This window comes from Merops nubicus, unplaced genomic scaffold (assembly GCF_000691845.1).
Source record: "Merops nubicus isolate BGI_N331 unplaced genomic scaffold, ASM69184v1 scaffold20399, whole genome shotgun sequence".
Taxonomy (NCBI): domain Eukaryota; kingdom Metazoa; phylum Chordata; class Aves; order Coraciiformes; family Meropidae; genus Merops; species Merops nubicus.
In genome coordinates, this window is record NW_008633292.1 from 1 (window position 1) to 19,943 (window position 19,943).

Genomic DNA, 19,943 nt, shown 5'->3' on the forward strand with positions numbered 1-19,943 from the left:
CTGACGGCTGGGAGAGCACTGGGAAGGGGTCAAGAAGCCCAGCAGGGTCTACGGGGCCCCATCAGCTGGGTAGGAGCTAATGCTGAGTTTTCCAGGGGATTCGGGTGCAGTAAGTCGTTAGGGAGCTGCACAGCCAGCCAACTATTGTGTCTGCTGATCAAAAAAGCAAAGCTGAGTAAACAGAGATCATGTCTTTTCTGGAAAAGTGGTTGCATTCTGCCAGGATAGTAAATGCTGACTGCACTGGCAGTGCTGGGCAGGCACGCTGGGAGACAGAGGGATCTCCTCTCCTGTCTCAGGCTAGAGCTGGGAGCCCTACTAGTAACTCCAGGGTGTCTCTGGGGAGCTGGATGCAACCACAGGACACGGGCAGCATAATTTTGGAGGGTGGCCTCTCTCCACCCCACTGCTCCTACCTCACATCTAGGTCAGGTAGCTCAGGGCACATCACCAAGGATGGAGGTGCCTCCATCTGGCCCCATGTTGGATTCCCCCACATTAAGAAGAGTTTTTCCCCAATATATAAGAAGACTTTCTCTTGCTGCAACTTGTGTCCATCAGCCATTCCCTTTTGTCTGCTCACTCCAAAATGGCCCTGGAGATGCATTTCAGTGTCCCATCAGCCCCACTAAGAGTACCAGGTGCTGCCTGCACAGCTTCCATCTACTCAGCAACGCTGGCTGGAGCCACCCATAGCCCAGGCAACCAACAAACTCCTTGCAAGCTTCAGCTGGTGGCTACTTCCACATTGCTCCACCTAAAACCAAGACAGTTAGTCAGAGCCAAGTGTGAAATCCAAGGACAGAGCAGAAGTCAACAGTGCCGTAGTTTCACCGTGACACTGCATCTGGTATTGTCATTTCTGCCAATCGGGACATTTAGTGACTCCTGGTGCCCTCAAGTCCTGTCATATCCCTCCGAATTTTTATCACCTGAGAGGTGCCAAGTGCTGGGTGACACGTGCCTCACACGGCTCCTGAAAAACTCCAAGGCCCAGGGCAGTAATGTGGGGAGACCTGCAAAGCTCTCCAGAACCCTCAGGGTTTTGACCTTTCCCTGAAAGCCTTGAGAGGCAGGAACTTCTCTCTTTCCAGAGCAGGCGTAGAAGGGAGACAAGGGAGAAACACCAAGCATCACATCCTGCATGCTGTGGCACTTGGAACTGTGTCCTAGAAGATACTGTGTCCTACGGGGAAATGCCTGAGGAACCTGGAGATCATCAGAAATAGAAACAGTGGTGCAGGTGAAACATGAAAGTCGAAGCACACGAGCCCTATGCAAATCAATGCACATACATTAATGTAGAGTAATGCAGCAGGCTGCAAATGGTGATTTATGAACTGCCAGGACATGTTGCTGCTGGTAGCCCAGGCTAGATGTATGATCCAGAGGTGACAAGGAGCCCTGTGGAGACCTGGGTTTCTAGAAGGGCAGGTGGTGAGGTGCTGATGAGGGAGGAAAGAAAGGACCTGTGGCCCAAGCTTGGCCTCATCTGCACTTAGACCTCATGGAGAGCTTGGTAACGACAGTGCTGGAGAGCAGCACCTCAAGTCCAGGAGATCTCCTTCTTTCTCCCACTGCATCTTTCCCATGGGTCTTCAAACGCCCAAAGTAGGTGACCAGCATTCACCTGGCCCCCACCAGCTCACACGCATGAGGGACTGAACTTTGCCTGCCCCCTTCCTAGATGGGCACCTCTGAACTGAGCTGAAACCAGGGAAGCCCAGCAGCTACTGCGGGACACCTACGGCCACAACACTCTGCAGACAAGTCCAGCTTGGCCTGCAGCATCTGGGGTTAAAAGTGGTCTTTCCCCAATCCATCCAGGGATAGTGGAGGATGCCATCTACCAGCACACTCCATCATGATCAGAGATGCTCTGGCCTTACACAGCCCCTGTGTAACTATCAGTATTTACCAAGAGACTGAAGCAGAGTGGGCTCTTTCACAACCAGCCCCAGTCTATTTATAAGCCCATACTTAAATGCCAAAGGATCCTTTTATTAGTCAAAGCACCTCCTGCAGACAAGGGTCAATGAGGTCTTTGCTTTTTGATGTAAAGCTTGAAGAGGACTTCTCCAGCCTCTTGTGAAGAGCAGAGCTGGGTCTCTGCAAGCTACAAGGCAATTTTGGAGCTGAGCCCCATCCCAGCAGTGCTGTCAGCAAGTGAGAGCCCTGGGGCATTCAGCACACCTCAAGGTACCAAGTAGGTTCCTGTGAGTTATTCATCAACCAGGAAAGCAGCTGGGCTTAGAGCTATGCAGCAGGGGTGCTGCCTGATGGAGGTGCCTGGGTTACATCTTAGAGCCAAAGGGAAGGAGAAGCTGGACTGCAAGGTGGAGGCAGGGTGGATCTGCAGCAGGTGGCCCAGAGGAATCCCAGGGCGGGCCAAGGGCTCCTGGCAGCACTGGAGAACCAGCAGCACCAACTGGCCCACCTGACAGAGACAGGTCATGCAACTCGGACAGCAAGAGAGCAGATCAAGAATGGCCACATTTTTGCACCCAGCTCCTCCCCCGCCAACACCCCACAGCCTGGTTTCGGGAACACCAAAATGATTCAGTGCCAAGGGACTTCTGCATGCTTCATGGGGGCAACGCCTCATGTTTTAGTTGACTGAATTGGCAAGCTTGACCTTCTGCCACACGGCAGCAAACTTGGAGCCTTGCAGAAGGGAGGTGTGGGACTTACCCAAGGTGTACTCACTTGTTTTGCTTGTGCTTTTGTGCCAAGTCAGCCAGAGGTTTGTGCAAAGCACAAGTGGGACCAACCTGACTCTGGAGGAGAACGTGGGCTCCTTGCTTCTGCCATTGCCAAGAGCACCTAGCACTGGTCACAGCCAAAGGCAGCGAGTGCTTGGGCAACAGGCATGCACAGGGTACAGTCTGAGGACCGACCCTTCACTTATACACCAAAAAGCAAACAAACAGTTCAGCAATACTCAGGAACAACACCACTTAGCTGTTTATGCCCATGCTTGATAATGGTAAATATTGGTAAAAACAAAGCAGCTCACCTGGTCATTACCAGCTTTGTGTGATGTCTGGCCACAGTGCTGGGAGGAGGACCAGCACACTGATCAGGAGGGAAAATGGGCTGATTGCTAAGTCAAAGCCCACGCTCCCAAAAGATCCTTTTCCTCTGCTTTATGATTCCCCATACAAAATTGCCTGGTCACTGGGGAGAAGATAAAAAAAAAAGAAAGGGGAAAAAAAACACAACCAAAAGAAAAACCCCAAAGCACTAGTCTGGATGCAAGATACTGCCCTCTTACCCAGAGGATAAATAATTACTTATAATTAATGCCTTTAAGTTAACCTCCTCCACAAGGCCGTTGCTGCGACACCCCTGCCAAGTGACGCCCAGGCCCAAATAAGGCTGTGAACAGGACTCGTCCCCCCAGCAGTCACACGGGCTATAAATACAGCTCCAGAGGAGTGCTGAGCAGAGGAGGGGCAGCAGTTTCCTGCCAGCACAGGATGGTGAGGCAGCCCAGCTGGCCGCCGTCGGCACCCGGTTGCCACAGTGGAGAAACTGAGGCAGGAGTTGCTGGGGGTGCCCGGGCTCCTGGCTGAGCTCCCCGGCGTGTCTTTGGGAAGGGAATTGTCCCCTGCCTCGGCTCAAGGGCTGCTGGGGAGGGTGGAGCTGGTGGGAAAAGGGGTAGCAAATGGGGGGGCTCAGCAAGTGTGGCCCCACTAGCCACTCCCAGCTCTGGCAATGACACCGGCCTCTCTATGCAGTGCCTGGCTCTATAGCCCTGCCCCAGGAGGAGATGGCCACGGAGAAGCCGGTGACTCCCACCGAGGAGCAGCTAGAGATCCTGGAGTACAATTTCTGCAAGGTGAACAAGCATCCTGACCCCACCACGCTGTGCCTCATTGCGGCTGAGACCGGGCTCTCGGAGGAGCAGACCCTGGTGAGTGTGTGCCTCTTGTCCCCACCCTGGCACCAGCCTTGTCCTCCCTGCACCCCTCTGTGCCCAACACACTCCCCATGCATCTCCTGTCTGTCCTGTCCCCGGCTGTCTATCACACTATCCCTGCACCCTTCTGTTCCCCACGTGCTCCCTACTGCACCCCTTCACCCCTCTGTGCCCCACACATTGCTCCCTGCACCACTCTGCACACTGCATGCTCTTTACTGCACCCACAGAACTCTTCTGCATCACCACACCTCCAGGTACCCCACACACTCCCTGCACCCCACAGTCGCCCCAAAGCCCCTTCCCTTGTAATCAGCCCCTTCATCCCACAGCCACAGCCTTCTGCACAGCAGCCCTGTGCCCCACTGGGATCCTTGCACCCCCTGCCCAGGAGTCCCATTCTCAGCCTGGGCTTGGAGGTCAGGCTGGTACTTCCCACAGCCAGAACGAGGACAAAGCCCAAGGCATCTCCTGCCTGCCCTGTCCCCGGGTCACTGGCTGGCTGTGGTGCCCTGAATGTACAACCTGGGCATGCTGTCCTTTCCTTCCCACTCATTTCTGATAGTCTCAGGTGCCCAAACCATGACTAGCTAAGAAACTGCAGTCCTTTTAAACCAGATACAGGACAGATGCAACTCCTGCAGGATGTGCTGTGGGATGTGCTCAGGCTGTGCATTCTCCCCCTCACTGCAATTAGCTACTTCAGCATCCCCAAGCCCAGATGTCAGGCAAGGCTGTCAGCCTCTCCAGGAGACACAGAGGCCTCCAAATGTCCCTCCATAGGGAGGACGGGCTGCCTCTGTAAGTGACTTCTACTGAGCCCTGTGCTCCATCTGGCTACCTGCAGGCCAGCCTGGGCTTCAGAAGCAAACGGCTCCTTCCCAGTTCCCTCAGGTTGCAGTGCAGCCACTGCTGATGCACGTGTTGTGTAAGCTACTCGACCCATAGCAGCATTGATGGGTAAAGAAATCCAGCTCTCTGAAAAGTTAGCAGCATTTTGCAGAGCTGCTAAGCCTTGCACTCCCTGCTAGAGCCAAAGGAGTATGAGATCCAAGCAGCCAATGCCAGCATTTAGCCTGGCCCAGGGAAGGATGCTCGTGTAACATCCATTGCACTGCTAGTCCTTGTCTGGAGTGGAAAAGGAGACCACTCCTCTACTGTGCTTTGGTGACAAACAAGTACCACTGCTTGTTTGAGGCAGTATCCTTGAAGTACTTCTTCTTCCTTAGAAATGGCACTGCTCCTTCTTTTTTTTTTCCCCTAAAGCAGGTTGTAAACACAAGCCATATATGCCCAGTCTTATGGGCTGGGCCATCTTTCTCACAAATCCAGGGTGCTCCTAAAGATCTGGAGGTGAAGGTCATGTTAGCATTGAGACTGGGATGGTGAGCTGCAAAGTGCCTGCATTGCATAGGACAACAAAGAATTATTGCTCCTGACATCTAGAGTGCTTTAACAGCTAGATATAGCAGCCACTGTAATAAAAAATTTAGTAGAAATGAGATGCAGAGACCTACTGAGTCAACAGGAGATGACAGTTGAAGACAGGAAGTGAAATTTTTGGGAGGAGGCTAGTCAGGCAATCATCTGACTGGATGTGGTCCAAGGCAGTGCTAGTGCAAGGAACACTTGCAAAGAGCACTGTGGTTGTATCATTACGGACCACAATAGCTTCAAAAATAGCCATGAGCAAATATAGCAACAAAATGAGCAGCAACAAAGCCACTCGCAGGCACGTTCCCAAACAAAAGGCTGAGCTGTGCTTCCGGCACACGAGCTCTCTCCTCACCAAGGTAGAGTGGCTTCAAAGAGCTGCATTTTATCTAACGTTTGAAATTGTGGCACTGAAGTGGCACCCACAGCTCTGGGAGTTGGCTTAGAGATGCTAAATTACTACAGAATAACAGAGCCAGGCATATTGCTTGGAGACTAGGTACTCGTTTTTAATCCATTTTTTAAATCTATTTGTTCTTAAATTTGTTGAGAGCCACCGTGTTGTCCCTCTCATCTTTTCTGAAGCAGGTTGATTTTTGAGTCCCCACATTTTTGGACCTGCAATGACAGGCTCAGTGCACCAGCCATTTAAACAGATGCCATCCGACAACTTCTTAGCCAATCTCTTACTCTGCAAGAAAAATCTGAACTCCCAGCAAGAAAATGAGGACTCACCCATGCTGTCAAGGTCCGAAGCGAGCAAGAGGACTGAGTTTGAAAGAGGTGGACACATAAATAACAAGACCATTCGGGCAGGAGCAGCTCTCCTGCTGCCTGGGGACAGCAGCAGTCCTTGCTGTGAGATAGCCGTACCCTGAGTTTCCCTCGCCTGGTCCCACGGGCTGACCGCATTTGCACCTTCAGTGAGGTTCCTCAGAGGGTTTGCTCAGCCCGGTGCACTCAAGCCTCTGTTGTTTTCTTCTTTTTTCCTCCAGAAGTGGTTCAAGCAGCGCCTGGCAGAGTGGAGGAAGTCTGAAGGGCTGCCCTCAGAAAGTGGCTCTGTCAGGGACTAGAGGATGCTGCCCCGGCCCCCACGCCTGCTGTACACGGTGGTGAAGTCCTTCAGAGTGGGTTTCTTTGGGCTTCTTCTGTTGCAATAGGTTTTGAGATACCAAGTAATGCCCTGCTATTTAACATAAGTTTTATTTAAAGTGTACATAACCAGGAAAAAATATTATATATATGTGTGTGTATACAGCTTCTAACGGCTGCATAATCTGCCTAGTGATTCCCATCCCCAGAGGCTGCACAGGGCAAGGCAATCTCATGCCCTTGTCTCAGGTTTGCAGGAAAGCTGCCATGGAAGATTCAAACGTAGAAGGGGGGAAAAAAGATTTATTTTCTTTAGGATCTCCAGAAGCACATCATGTGTGTGCTAGCTTTAATACACAAATCATCCAGAGAGGAGGGCACTTGGAAAACCAGATGTGTTGTTCAGGCGGTCTTAGCTCAAGATGCCAGAGTCAGCTCTGCATATTGGCAAACCAAGTGCCTAGACCATAATCAGACCAAGCCAAGCCCCCCTTGAATGCATTTCTCACATTTCTGTTAAAGGTCATCAAAAGGAAAAAAATGTTTTTTTATTTTGCCAATGTATTAATAAAAAACTGATTTTTTTTGAGGAAAGCGGCTGTGTTATGTCTCTTGGTTGTGCTCCCTGCCCCAACAGTAGGAAGCAGACTCCTTCCTCTGGGAGGGCAACACTTCTCCAAGGCAGCCTCAGTGGGCACTGGGGGGTTTCCCTCTTGCCACAGGGATAGCCCACCCACAGACATGGGCAACCCCCTCTTCTAGGGCACCCATGGGTCCATCCACGGCAGCCCACACAGCCTTATGCACACCCCACGGTGGCAGAGGCTGGTGATTTTGAGGTTCCCCCACGAAGGGAGGGGAAGATCCCAGCCTCCTTCTGGCCATTCTCAAGCTTGAAGTTGAACTGGGGCTCTTGCACAAAGCCCAAATCCTCATCCATCCTGGTACAGGACAACGCATGGGCTGAAAAATAACCAGCACCACTCCCAAGTGACCTTACCTTGTTCAAAAGGGTTCCAAAATCCTCTGCTTAGAGGATTATTGAATCAATTAGTGGATCCTCCAATTAATCCTCTTCTGCTTTGTGGTCACCTGCTTCTGCTGCTTTGGAAGGAGAGTCAGCTTAACACAGGGGAGATTAGGACACACAGGCATTGAAACTTCTGCGTGCTTTCATTTACTGCTTTGTCCCTTGCTGGAGAGCACCTCTCTTGCCTCAGTATCTCCATCCCATCACCAGCGGTTGGGCTGACAATGTGAATCACACCAAACCCACAGGAAAGAGATAAAAGCAACCTCCCTGTGTCATGTTCCACCCAGGCTGTGTTGTTCCCCTGCAATCGAGCCACCAAACTGACTCACCCTCAGAGCAGACTGCAGCTCAGAGTTTGTTCTGCAGTCAGGCACCAATATCTGTTTTCTTCTTCACCTTTGCAATGTGCCTTCTCCCTTACACTGAGGGAAATTCTGCTGTTTGGAGTTAGGCTCCAAAAATCCCAATGCGGAGTTCCGTTATTTTGCCCAGGGTCACACAACTGAGTATCTGAACCACACAGATTTAACCCACTTAGTGTAACTTGTATCAAAATGCATGCAAAGCAAAAGACCGGATCTGCCCATCCTCCAGACATTTCAGAAAACAGGCCCCAAAATCCAAGCCAACTCAACACACACGCCACCCCAGCATTCCAAAAGTCTGCACTAAACCTTTGCACCATATCAAATCAGCCTTGGGTCTGGAATTTTGCAACTTTTTGTGTTTGGACTTCTGTCACAAGCATAAAAACTATGTCCCTAAGAAGATTTCCAACTTTAGCAAAACATTGTGAAACCCAAGGTCAGGAGACACGTTGCATCAACCTGCTGCGTGCTGTTGGCTTTGGTTTGCCACACTTCTTTATGTGAAGGAACAGTGTCTGTGGAGGCTTCACCCAGCAGTTGTTTCACTCCTTCCTTTCATTACCAACTATTACAGAAAAAAAATAAGAGTGATAAAGTCCACAGGACACAACCTGTCATATGGAGAGAGGCTTCCCACATTAGGTCAAGATCTGCTCATTTCCCCTGGTGACTATTTTGTTCTTAAGGAAAGATCATTTTATTTAACTCCACAGTAGGAGGAGCCCAGTAGAAGTGGCTCCTCATAAGAAAGTGTTCCTGCTGGGTGCTGCCTCTGCGCCGTGTCCAGGTAGGTTTTCCAGCCCCAAAAGGGTGGTGTTCCAAGGGGTGGTGGGGGCAGCAGGTTGTTTCTGAGGGAGCTCAGCGCCTGATGGGACGAGCCAGCTCTTGGATGCGAGCAGAGCAAGCTGCCTTCTTAGCAGCCTCCTTCACCGTGAACGCGTCTGCATTGAACTGAACCGAGCTCATCGGAGGCCTGGGGGAGGGAGGACAGGGCTGGTCACTTCTGACTGCAGCAGGACCAGCTCTCCAAGCTGCCCGCCAGCTGACACACCCCCACCTGAGCCCTGCTCTTCCCTGTCAAGGGAGGACAAACGCAGTCATGCCTCCACTGCTGTGCCCACGATGCTAGTGAGAAGGGATGCCCACCTCTCACTGAAGCTGCCATCCCCACAGCACTGGCACATCCAGCTGTATCCAATCCATGCATTTTGGAAGTGGAAGAGCAGGGGCTTAATCACACTGGCCAAACCCAGATCAGCAAGGTGCCACGGCCCACACGAAATAGGCTGGCAGCTGATTGTTTCCCCATGGCAGGGAAGCAGCACCTACCTCTTGCAAGGCTGGGCCAGTTCCCTGAGCCTTGTCGTGGCCACCGCGTGCTTTGCGGCCTTTGTCACTGGCCACTTGGCACCCCGCAGGGGCACGTAGCCAGGATGCAGACTTTTTGCCCTAGCCAGCTCCAGGGTCCGAGGGCTCACAATTGCCTTCTGAGCCGACTTGGAAACCTGTGGAAGGATGGGGAAGAAGGTCCTTGGAAGTGCTCCTGGCATTCAAGGGTGACGGGCCTGCCACTCGGCGTACCCAGGTTCACAGCCTCTGACAACACGTGGATGGGACACGATCTTCTCCACAGCTCTATCTGGCACCAGATAAGCTGTGGAAGGAGAAACCACTGCCTGGCCAGTCCCACAACCCACCACAAAGAAAGCCAGGGTCCCAGTGCCCTCCCCTCTGCCCAGCACCCCTGCCACGTGTGGTCCCAGGGGGTGCTGCCTCACCGGACGAATGACGGATTCGGGAGAGCTGTGCTCATAGCAGCAGGTCACCTTCCTCACCCGGGGCTCTGCAAGGTGCTCTAACCGTGAGGATGCTCTGGCCAAGGCCACGTTTGTAACTGGTGCTGGCACCTGCAACACCAGCACAGAATGGGGGAGGCATGTGCAGGCACGGAGCTTGTCCACAGCAGCCCCCTCCAAAAGGACGAGCACCCACCACCCTTCCCCTGCAGACTCGGTCACAAGAAGGAACACTCTTACTTTCCCAGCACCCATTATTTTTTCTTTCACCTATAAAGTAATTGTGGTGCTACTGTGATACATTTTAGGCAGTTTTATCTTTTTTTTCCCCCAGCTGTTACCCACTCATCGCCAGGAGAGGAATGCCTGTAATGAGAGCCCATGCAGCCAGGTAAAAGTGCAGAGAAATCTCTTCCAGAGTAATTTTTTCCATATTCATTTTCCTGGCTGAATCAAATCATTTCCCCACTGGAGAGAAACGCTCAGATTTCAGGGTAAAAGTGCTGGTGCAGTAAACTGCATTCCTACAGCCAAAGTGATTACTGCTCCAGCATGGGATTTCTTCCTGTTTTTTCACAGGGTTACTGATGCCAAGGCCAGCTCCAGCAGAGCCTCCCTTAATTCCCAGTCCAGAGACCACAGCCAGACAACCTAGCCTTTGCCATGGAAATGCCCCAAGCCCTTTCACCCCTGCCAAAGCAACGACCCGCCTAAAAGGAGTCAATTCATAAATATGCATCTAAATTAGGCTTCTGTTAAAATATACATCGTGTTTGCAGGCTCATGCCCCCTGTATACACAGATAGGAGCACAGCTGCCCAACCACAAACATGACTGTACTCCCTAGGAGCTAAACAGGCCATTCCCATCAGGTTTCTCCACTTTCCCAGGCTGCTTTATCAGCCCAGATGCCTCCCTTGGCTCTCCTGCTATTCTAGGCTGCTCCAGCCTGGCTGTTTTCCATCTCTAAAAAAGACAGCGTGTCACTCCAAAAGGCTTCTGTTTCTCTCAGTATCACAAACCCCAGCAGAACCACAGAGCTTCTCCCCTCCACAGCACGCGCTGGGCACATCCAGGGGCAGGACCCAGGATGTTTTGCTGCATCACTGTCCCCTCCAAATCTCACTTGAACACCTCCTCACCTCTCTGGCCATCAGGAACTCTGGGTGCAGCACCTTCGGCCGGGCAAGCTCCAGGATCCACGGGGAGGCCTTATACCTCTGTGCAGCTGGTGAGACAGGCCACTGAGGGGACTGGTGAGGTCTGGAAGCAAAGAGTCATGGCACTGCCACTCACAGGTGTTCCCCCACACTGGTTAAACCAGGCTGCAGCTGGGATGTTTCAGCCTCAGGTTTGCTGCAGGAGAAGGCAGCTTTGTCTTGTGGCCATTTCCAGTGTAGAATCTACTCATCCCATGAGAGAATCCAGAGGTCCTACTCTCAGCAGAGTCCTGCTGTGCATTTTGCCCTCTGTGATCCCCATCCTCTGCTCCCACATTTATTACTCTGAAGCTGCACCGATGCTACAACACCCAAGGGTCTACCTATAGCACCCTAACAGTTTTTTCAGCCTCTCACCTTTGCTGCAGGTAAGCAGCCTGGCATTTTTTAGGTTCAGACAACTTCAGCAGCCGATCTGAAGGGAGGTAGAAATCCACTAGTGGGGGACGCTCCCAAATCGTCGATTCCCGCCCACAGCTGTATAAGAAGAGAGGTCTGGAGGAGCAGCACAGAAGAGTTAGTAAAATACAACTGACAGAGAACATGATCCTGGCAGACAGTATCCTAGGTCTGGTTAAACATCCGTGCCTGCTGCACGTACAAAAGTTGGCACCAGTGCACACAGAAAAGCCACGAACAAATGGGCACTTACGCTTGGGTAAATGTTTGCCTCTGCAGAGTCCTCTTTTAAGCACCCTCAGTGCACTGCTGCCAAAGTTTAGGCCTTTCCCTGGATCATTTCAGGAAGCCACTCCCCAACAAAAACTTGACAGTATCTCTGTTGTTCAGCTCTGCCAATTCAGAAACCTCTTTGTTTCAATGGCTTAACAGCTTCTTGTGCTCTTGTAGCTCCTTTCATCTTAAGATCTCCCCAGGCTTGCCTGCTATACACTCATCCAGCTTTCCATCAGTCACAGCTGTTGGAAGATACCTGTCCTCACCAGGGAAGAGGTGAGCACACGTGAGCAGAAGGACAGGAAGGGCTGTCAGACAGACATCATTAGTCAGAGGCAGAAGCTCTCAGGAAGGTGAGAGCCCCAGAACTGATGACAGTGGCAGAGGAGAGCAAACTACAGACGTGCGTCTTGACGTGTGCCCTCCAGGCAGAGGAAAGCCAGGAGTACAACTTTATTTCATCCCCATTCTCCTTGCTATGACTTCTCACAGACTATCACCCACCATCCCATCTCCCAAAGAGCTCCATCCCCTCCAACAGAACTACAGATGAGCTGCTTCAAGTAACGTAGTGCCATCACCCAGTGCCTAGGAAGTTGACATTTTTTCCATCTTTTTTCACTCCTATTTACAAACATGGCACTACTTTTTCACCATGCAGTGACAGCAGAGGTATATCTCAAGGCAAGAGACCTGGATTCTTTCCAGCCAGCAGGGTGCTGCAAGATTTCTCTGTTCATACCACTCCCCAGCCTTTACCCCCAGGATTTTAGGTCTCTGCTTCCAAGCTGAAGCAAAGCTGTTGATCAGGGGTTTTTGTTAGAGCAGAGGAAGAATGTTGCCATGTGCTTGGAGACTGAGATCAAGGTTAGCTCCTACGGCAGCTGATCCAAAGCCAGAGCTCTGATCAGACCACCAACAATCACTCGTTGCAGAAGCCCTTCCCACAGCCAGGAAGGTATAAGGAAATAAAAGGGCATCAAAACTTACTACCCATGAGTTCCTCCTCTTTTTGTAAGTCAAGCATTCAGTGACTATGCTCCCATAGCACTTTCTTCCCTGCTACAAACAGCCCCTGTTCCAAGCACCAAGTAGAGCCTGGTGGATCTCAGTAGCATGGAGCTCCCTGAGAGGCAGTGGTGGCAGGAGATCAGATGGCCTCTCCCCTTCCCCTGGGAGCCAGCATACCCCTCTGATTAGAGAGCACCTCCTGATTTGCCTCCTTCCCCAGGATGTGCTGCCACATCACTGACCTGCAGTGGTGCTTGCCAAAATCTCGCTTGGGCCTGGCCAGTGCCGCAGTTCTTGGGGACAGTTGAGCTGTCAGAGCACTTCGTGAGAGGGTCCTGATGGTCTCTTGGTTTCCCCACACAAACCTAGCAAGAACAGCAAGGGTGTGGAACTTCAGAAACGTGCACAAGTGTGAAAAGTGCTTGCTGGGGTAATCCTTGGCTTCCTAGGAAGGGACACACACGGTCCCTATGGCCAACCACAGCTGTAAAGTGCTGCTGCTGTCCCCTGAGCGCTCACCTTCTCCAGCACTGAATTTCCTAACATTGTCTAGGTGGTTGTTGTCAGTTGAAAAAGAAAAGAGCCTTCAAGTGATGAGTCCTGTTTTACAGTTACCAGTGGATATGCAGAAAGTCTCATTACATCTATGAAACCCCTGGAGGAGTTTCATGATTGCATTTTTCTTGCCTCACCACTACCACCTAACTATACCACAGGTATGACAGTAAAAATAATAATAATGTTACGGTCAGGGTGTGCCATGGAAAGTGGGTGAGGTTTTGCACCATATTAGTGGTTCCTCTCCTGTCCCTAGGGCGAATCTGGAGATGCTCATTTCCCACTGAGAGAGAGGCCATGGTGGGAGATGGTGCCAGGGTACTCGGGACAGAGAACAGCAGGGTGATGGCTCTGCCAAGCCTTTTTCAAGCACAGTGACACCCATATCCAGACAGTGGAGAAGAGACATTATCAAAAGACTCTTGCCCTGGATTGTCAAGCCATAGCTTGACCCCATGGAGACAGCAGCTCTGCTCCTAAAGTTGGACTGTGTCCTTCAGGATACAGCAGCCTGTGGCTCCGAGGAGACCCGGCCTCTTTGCGCCACAGCATCATCCTACCCTACAACATCTCAGTGGGGCAGCTCAGATGGAACAGCAAAGGCAAGACTCAGGTGAAGCCCAGTTTTTTAATTGAAAACAAGAAAGAAAAGAATTGAAGAGAGCCCCTAATGCACCAAACATCTCAATCTGTTTTTCTGGAGCCACTCCTGCTCTTGAAAGGAAAGCAGTAGCAAAACAAAGGCAAAGGGTCTGCACTGGCTGAGGTCACATCAGTCCCCAGCCCTTGAGCAAGGGCTGTCTGGGCACCTCCTTACCTGGGATCATGTGTGCAAGCTGCTTTCTTGGGTTCTGCAAGTTCTTGTATCCTGTCAACATTACAGAAAAGGACAAATGTGCCATTGAACACAGAGGTACACCAACAAAGCATAAAGAAGCTGCTGCTGTACACAAAGCCATAACACATTCTTGAAGCCACGTGGCTTTGCAAGGCAACCCTTGTCAGAGTGTGTTTAAGAGATCTAAGTGACTTTCCATCCATTTTATCTGCCAAAATCACCAGCCCGTGGATTTTTGTGCTATCCCTTGGATTGCAGAGACATGATTTTGCAGTTCTGCCCTCACTGCAGGGTCCCTTTGGGACACGGCAGGGAGAGTGGGATGATATTTTCTACAGGAGACCAGAAACACCTGTTCCTAATACTCTTGTGGCTTGCCAAAAGGCAGCATGGAGACAGCACAGCCCTAGAGAGGCACATGGACACCAACAGAGATGTTTGCTGACAGAAAACGGCCTGTGCTTGGGGGACACACCTGTGGTTTCTCTGATGCGTTGGCGATACCTCCAGGGAGATGCCAAGCCCCAGTATGCCCTCGCCAGAGAGCTCACCACCACAGAGACCCTTGCAATGGCAAGCTGCTGTAGGAGAGCCTCCTCTACACGTGCCTCCCTGTGAGAGGCCTGCTGCTTTATCTCCTGGTCACAGCACTGCACAACTGGCTACCACTGAGATCCCACAGAGGAGACTGTGGGACTTTGGCCCCCTGCTGCTAGTTCAAGACAGGGCACACTCAGGAAGTCATTTTGGGAGCCAAAACCAGTTCCAGCTGTTCATTCCCAAGCAGTTCCACAGAGACTTTTCCTTGCAAAGGTGTGAGAGGGTGAAGGACTACCACAGGAAGGTCGTCACCCCCAAAGCCTGGCTGCACGAAGAGCTGGCACCCTCTCCCTGCAGGCAGGCGAGTTGCTTTTTCTCCACTGCTGGCACAGATCCAACACACAGACATAGCCAAACCTAGCACAAAGCACATGTGGCCCTATTGCCCCACACTGAGGGCTTGGACACAGCTGTGCAAAGCTTCCATCATGATCCAGCCAAGGCACGAGTCACTGTACATCTGAACCAGGTTCCTCAACAAAAACGACAATTGGTTATTTCTTTCCAATTACAAAAATAGATTACTTCTTATTCTCTTATCATGGCAAAAGCTACAGACAGAAGGGCATCCTCACACAGGATGCACCTGCATCAACTCTGTAACTTGAAGGAGTTAAGCTGCCTCATTGGTAAGGGTACAACAAAGGGGAGCCTTTGCTGCTTGGTCCCATTCATGGTTTGGAGACCTTGCTAACAGCCAGACACAGGAAACACCTCCCCACCACTACCTGAGCTCACAGACTCACTGCTTAAGGAGGATCAGCTCCCCTTGAGATGAATCCCTTGTAAAGCAAAGGGTCACAGCTTCCATTTTGAAGGGACAAGACTGTCAGACACGGCCATGGAAAGCAGGGGGAAGGTTACAAAATCAGGCATCATTTCCTCTGCGTGTTTATCACAGAGTCATCCGATACAGCATAAATCTGAGATGGCATCCTCCCCCAGAGAGGAGGAGGAGGGGAGACCAGGGCTGGGAGGGTCTCTTACCTGCAGCGAGAGTGTGCAGACAACTGGCAAGAAACTGCAAAGACAAGAAAGGTGAATTTCAAAGCTTGGTGACACCTGCAGCCTGGGCTGCCTGCTCTTCAGTGTCAGATAATCACGAGGCAGATGAAGCTGGGGCATCTCCTTAGGACACAGCTGCTCTGCAGTTCCTTGTCCAGTTTTGCTCCTCACCAGGAGGGTGTTGTGGTTTGAGGCTTGGAATGGGGGCATGACCTTCCAGCAACTGGGAGGACCCCGGGTGGGGGTGAACCATTGTATTCCCTCCCCTTCCCACACACACTCTGATAAGAGGCAGGGAGTGGTTTTTTGTTTCACTCCTGCCTTGGAGCTCGGAGAGGAAAGTTCTCCTTTCACTCCGTGGGACCCTGGAACCATTTCTGAGGGTTTTGTATATTTTATCTTTTGTATTATTCCCCTGATCTTTATATATATTATTTTTCCTTACCTCCCTTTTTCGTTTTCTGTTCCTTGTTGAACAATATACTTCATTTTTTTTCCCAAAGTGTCTCTCTCTCTCTCGAGGGGGTGGGGGAGAGGCGAGTACATAGTTCTGTTCTGTGTGGGTCCTGCCCTGAACCCCTTTTTACACGGAACTAGGACACAGGGGCAGGCAACCCCGAGGCTGCAAGATCGAGCACCTCGAACCTGGTCCCTCCCTCACCAGCACCCTCCTCCTGCAAAAGCCTCGGGGGTAGCAGCTCTTATAAACGGGGGCTCTGCACCCCTACAAAAAAACAAGCCACCACCTTTGAAAGGGCGGACCAGGAAAAGGGGGGAGAGCGGGGCAGTGGGGAACCCAGGTGCCATTTCGGGGAGCCCTCCCTCAGTCCAGCAGGACACACACACAGACCCACATCCCCCCCGCAGTCCACACCTACCGGCGTAGGACCCGCCCGCCGCCATGGCGCATACCCTCCCCCCAACCCCCCGTCGCCACGGCAACGGAGGGACCCGCCCTGCGGCCTCCCCTTCTGCCGAGGGCCGGGGAAAGGCCCCCGGGCCTGCCCCCACCGCACTCCCTCCTTCCGCGGGTAAATGAGACCCAGAACAGCGGTTAGGGTAAAACTTATGCACTTTATGCAGCTGTCACAAAGGACAAAACCCATAAAACCCCCACACAACAAAGGCGGTTGGCAAAGCGAGTCCTGCTGCTCCCCCGCCACCTCCTTGGAGGGCACCAGGAGGACGAAGCTCATCGTCAGCTCCTCTTCCTCAACTGCTGCTGTGCTAACAGGAATCACTTACAAAAAAAGGGTTGGCTTTTCACAGGTAAGAGGGCGTGCTGGACGACAACCTGGACTAAATTGAAATAAGCCACTCAGCGTGATGGAGGATTCTCCTTCCTTTGGTGCCAATTTAACTCAAATGCTTCCCAGTCACTATCTTAAATTACACTAGTTTGTTTTTTCCCTGTAGGCAAAGGAACACTTAATGTCTTACTGCTTTCATTTTCTTGTTCTTATCCACTAAAGAAGTGGTAACCAACTCAATTTCCAGAGATTAATTTGTCACTCTCTTAAAAGCAGGCTCCAATACAGCAACAAAAATTGTCACTGTCAAAAACATTAGTCGCAGCACTTTAAATTTCTGACACCAACAAGAAGCAAGGTCTTATTTTTAACTCAACAACACTGAACTCTGTAAAACCTGTGCAATAAAGATATTTCAATTGAAGTCTGAGACATCAAGCCAGGTTAAATTCACTGGATACATCTTTATTCTGCTGAAGTACGTGCTTGATTCCCATCTGGCGAGAAGCCACCTCAGCCCATCTAAGCTACAGAATAGGGTGAAAACCTTAGCTCTGCCATCCAAGAGACTAAACTTCCCCTACAAATATGCATCCTCTACAAATAGACTACTTGTCAAATACATTTTCAAACCACTACGAATTACATTTTCTTACCAACTAGACATCAATTTCAGGGGAATTCCACACCTACAAGTGAAAGACACCTGTACATTTCAGTTGTCACAGGGCAAACTGACCACGCACTAATGCCCTGACCCCCTCAGCTGCAAATATCATGTCGTAGGAGAAGAGCTGTCACTGTGCTTCCAAAACCAACTGTGCTATCAGCTCCTTGGCATCCTTCATGCTGGAGGAGATCTCAGAGCCCTCCTCTGCCACGTGGGTACCAATCAAGAACAACTTCCTCTCGTCCCCAATATCAGACAGTGCCAGAGCCTCGTGGATGTCAGTGATGCAATACGCGCCTTCGAGGTCCTGATATGCAAAAACAAAACAAGCCTGTTAGTCACAAAGTGGTGGCACCATTCCCACTTTGAGCCACCGCCTCTCTCCAGGGAGGGGAAGGGTCTCAAAAGCTCTGGGGGCTTATATATCTTCTACAAGATCAAGCTCTAATGCCCTAAAATGCTTTGGGTGAAAAAAAAAAAAAAGTTTTATCCTTAATCTAATTTCTTCCCAAAGAAATATGGGTACAATTCTGCTTCTAGTAATTTCAGTGTTTCTGATAATAATGTAAGACTCCCTGTACAAGGCAGACAAAAGTCTTGCTGGTCCAAGACCCCAGGTGCCCAGCACAGAGTTACAAGAACAGGACAGTGTGCTAGAGTCATTCCCTGGGCACCTTTTCAGCCACCAGCTCTTCTGGCTCCAGGCCACAGAAAACCAGCAGCAGCACTTGCCTTTGACAGAGCCAAAGCCTGTGCTTGCAATCAAGAGCAATACAAACGACTGCTAGTAAAATACCTAACTGGAAATTTAGGAGGCAACCATGCAGAGCAAACTGAGCACACAGGGCTCCCAAAAGCTAATCTGGGCTGAAAAAACCTGGGCTGTTCTGTCGCCTGATGGTGCCACAGACACAGCTGTATTCAAGGAACAGCACCAGTCACTGGCACTTCCACAAAGATCTTAGGAAAATGCACTGCCTTGTGAGGAGAGCTGCTCTTCTCATGCTTCAGCAGCAGCCTCAGGAGCAACCAACCAGACAATCTAAAGTGAAGCCACGGTGCTTCACTTTTTGGCTGCTGCTAGGTAAAGTGGTACTTCTAGACAGACTTCAGAACAGAAACCTAACCCCAAGTCTAACCCTCACAGCTCTCAAACTTTGCAACTCTACAGCAGTTTCCACCACCATTTCCACCCTCAGCTCTCATGCACCATCTCCAAGCAGAGAACCTGCATCTAGCAGATCCAAAACTCAACCTCATTATTTTCTTTCGTGGCCAACAGGTGTCCCAGAAAGACCCCCAGCTCCCGGCGGTTCGGCCTCCTTGAAGGCACGAAGCCTCCCCTGAAAGGCTTTGCTGCTGTTTGCGTAGCTGCTGCCAGCCCAAGCTCAGGTCACAGCAGGGAACTCCTACCTGCTTGTTGGCCAGAACCACCACCGGCAGGGTGGAGTTGCTCTGGATGAGCTGATGAAGCAGCTGTTTCGCCACGGGCAGTCGGGCGTGATCGGCCGAGTCCACGACGTAGATGAGCAACAGCACTTTGGGCAGGTACATCTTCCAGTAGGAACGCAGAGATTCGCTGCCCCCGACTGGAAGAGAAGACAGCAGCACGAGAGTCACCCAGTAATCCAAGCAGCACGGCTCACAGAGGCCCATGCAGCAGGCCTTGGGCTGAAAACCCAAGGTATCAGGGTTACCAAAATCTCAAAGTATTCGGCCTACTACATAAAAGACTGTGAATAGTTTTATTTTCCCCAGTCAAGTCCCATGCAGGCATATGGGGGGGTGGGAGGAGAATCATTCCATTTTAAGCTCTTATTTTGAGGGGATTCTGGATTCAGTTTATTTATGGTTGCTTTCTGCATTATTGGTTCTTGCTCTCAAGCAAGTAAGGAGAGTAGTAAGAAGTTCTGCGTCCATACACATCAGGTGAGAGTGTCCCCATGCATCTCCACACACCCATCTCATCTTAAGACAAAGCAGGCCTACAATTACCAAAGAAGAAATTTATCTCTGAGGTGGGGAAGGCTGTCATAAGATTTGTATCACACTAGGGACTAGTTCAAAACCCCCACAGCTTTCATACTGTCAATAACCAAAGGTGCTTAGGAAGAGAGAAAAATCAAGCTCCAGGAGACTCTTCAGCCAATCCCTGGGAGAAATCTTTGCAGAGGATAGATTTCTACAAGAGCTCTTCTCTAACAGACACAGAGGAACACTGTCCACCTTCAAAACCAGGCCTTACAACAATTCCATGGTGAAAAACATATGCAACAGGTTGCTCAAGACTGTTGTTCCCATCTGGGGACAAAAATAATTTGCTAGTTTGCTGAGTTTAATAGGAGCAGAAACAACTAACAGGATATTAAGTATTTCAGATACATTTTCAGCTCTCCAGGTCTGCTCCTAAGTACACCACAGAACCACTCACTCGAGTACTGAGGTGCCCAAAAGGCACAAGAGAGTCTCCC

General features: G+C 50.9%; 2 protein-coding genes across 2 annotated transcripts; one reads left to right on the forward strand and one right to left on the reverse strand.

The window, feature by feature from the left end:
* Positions 1-3,772: 3,772 nt before the first annotated feature.
* On the forward strand, positions 3,773-6,429 carry HOPX (HOP homeobox). Its single transcript, XM_008948218.1, has 2 exons — positions 3,773-3,916; positions 6,352-6,429. The coding sequence occupies exons 1-2, from the start codon at positions 3,773-3,775 to the stop codon at positions 6,427-6,429; spliced, it is 222 nt and encodes a 73-aa protein (XP_008946466.1).
* A 2,278-nt stretch (positions 6,430-8,707) lies between these two features.
* Positions 8,708-19,061, reverse strand: ARL9 (ADP-ribosylation factor-like 9; the record flags this gene model as incomplete). Its single annotated transcript, XM_008948219.1, has 8 exons — positions 8,708-8,822; positions 9,179-9,354; positions 9,628-9,756; positions 10,788-10,908; positions 11,223-11,360; positions 12,794-12,916; positions 17,604-17,779; positions 18,886-19,061. Coding segments are annotated over 8 exons (1,154 nt in total), but the record flags the coding sequence as incomplete, so codon positions are not given.
* Between the last annotated feature and the right edge of the window lie 882 nt (positions 19,062-19,943).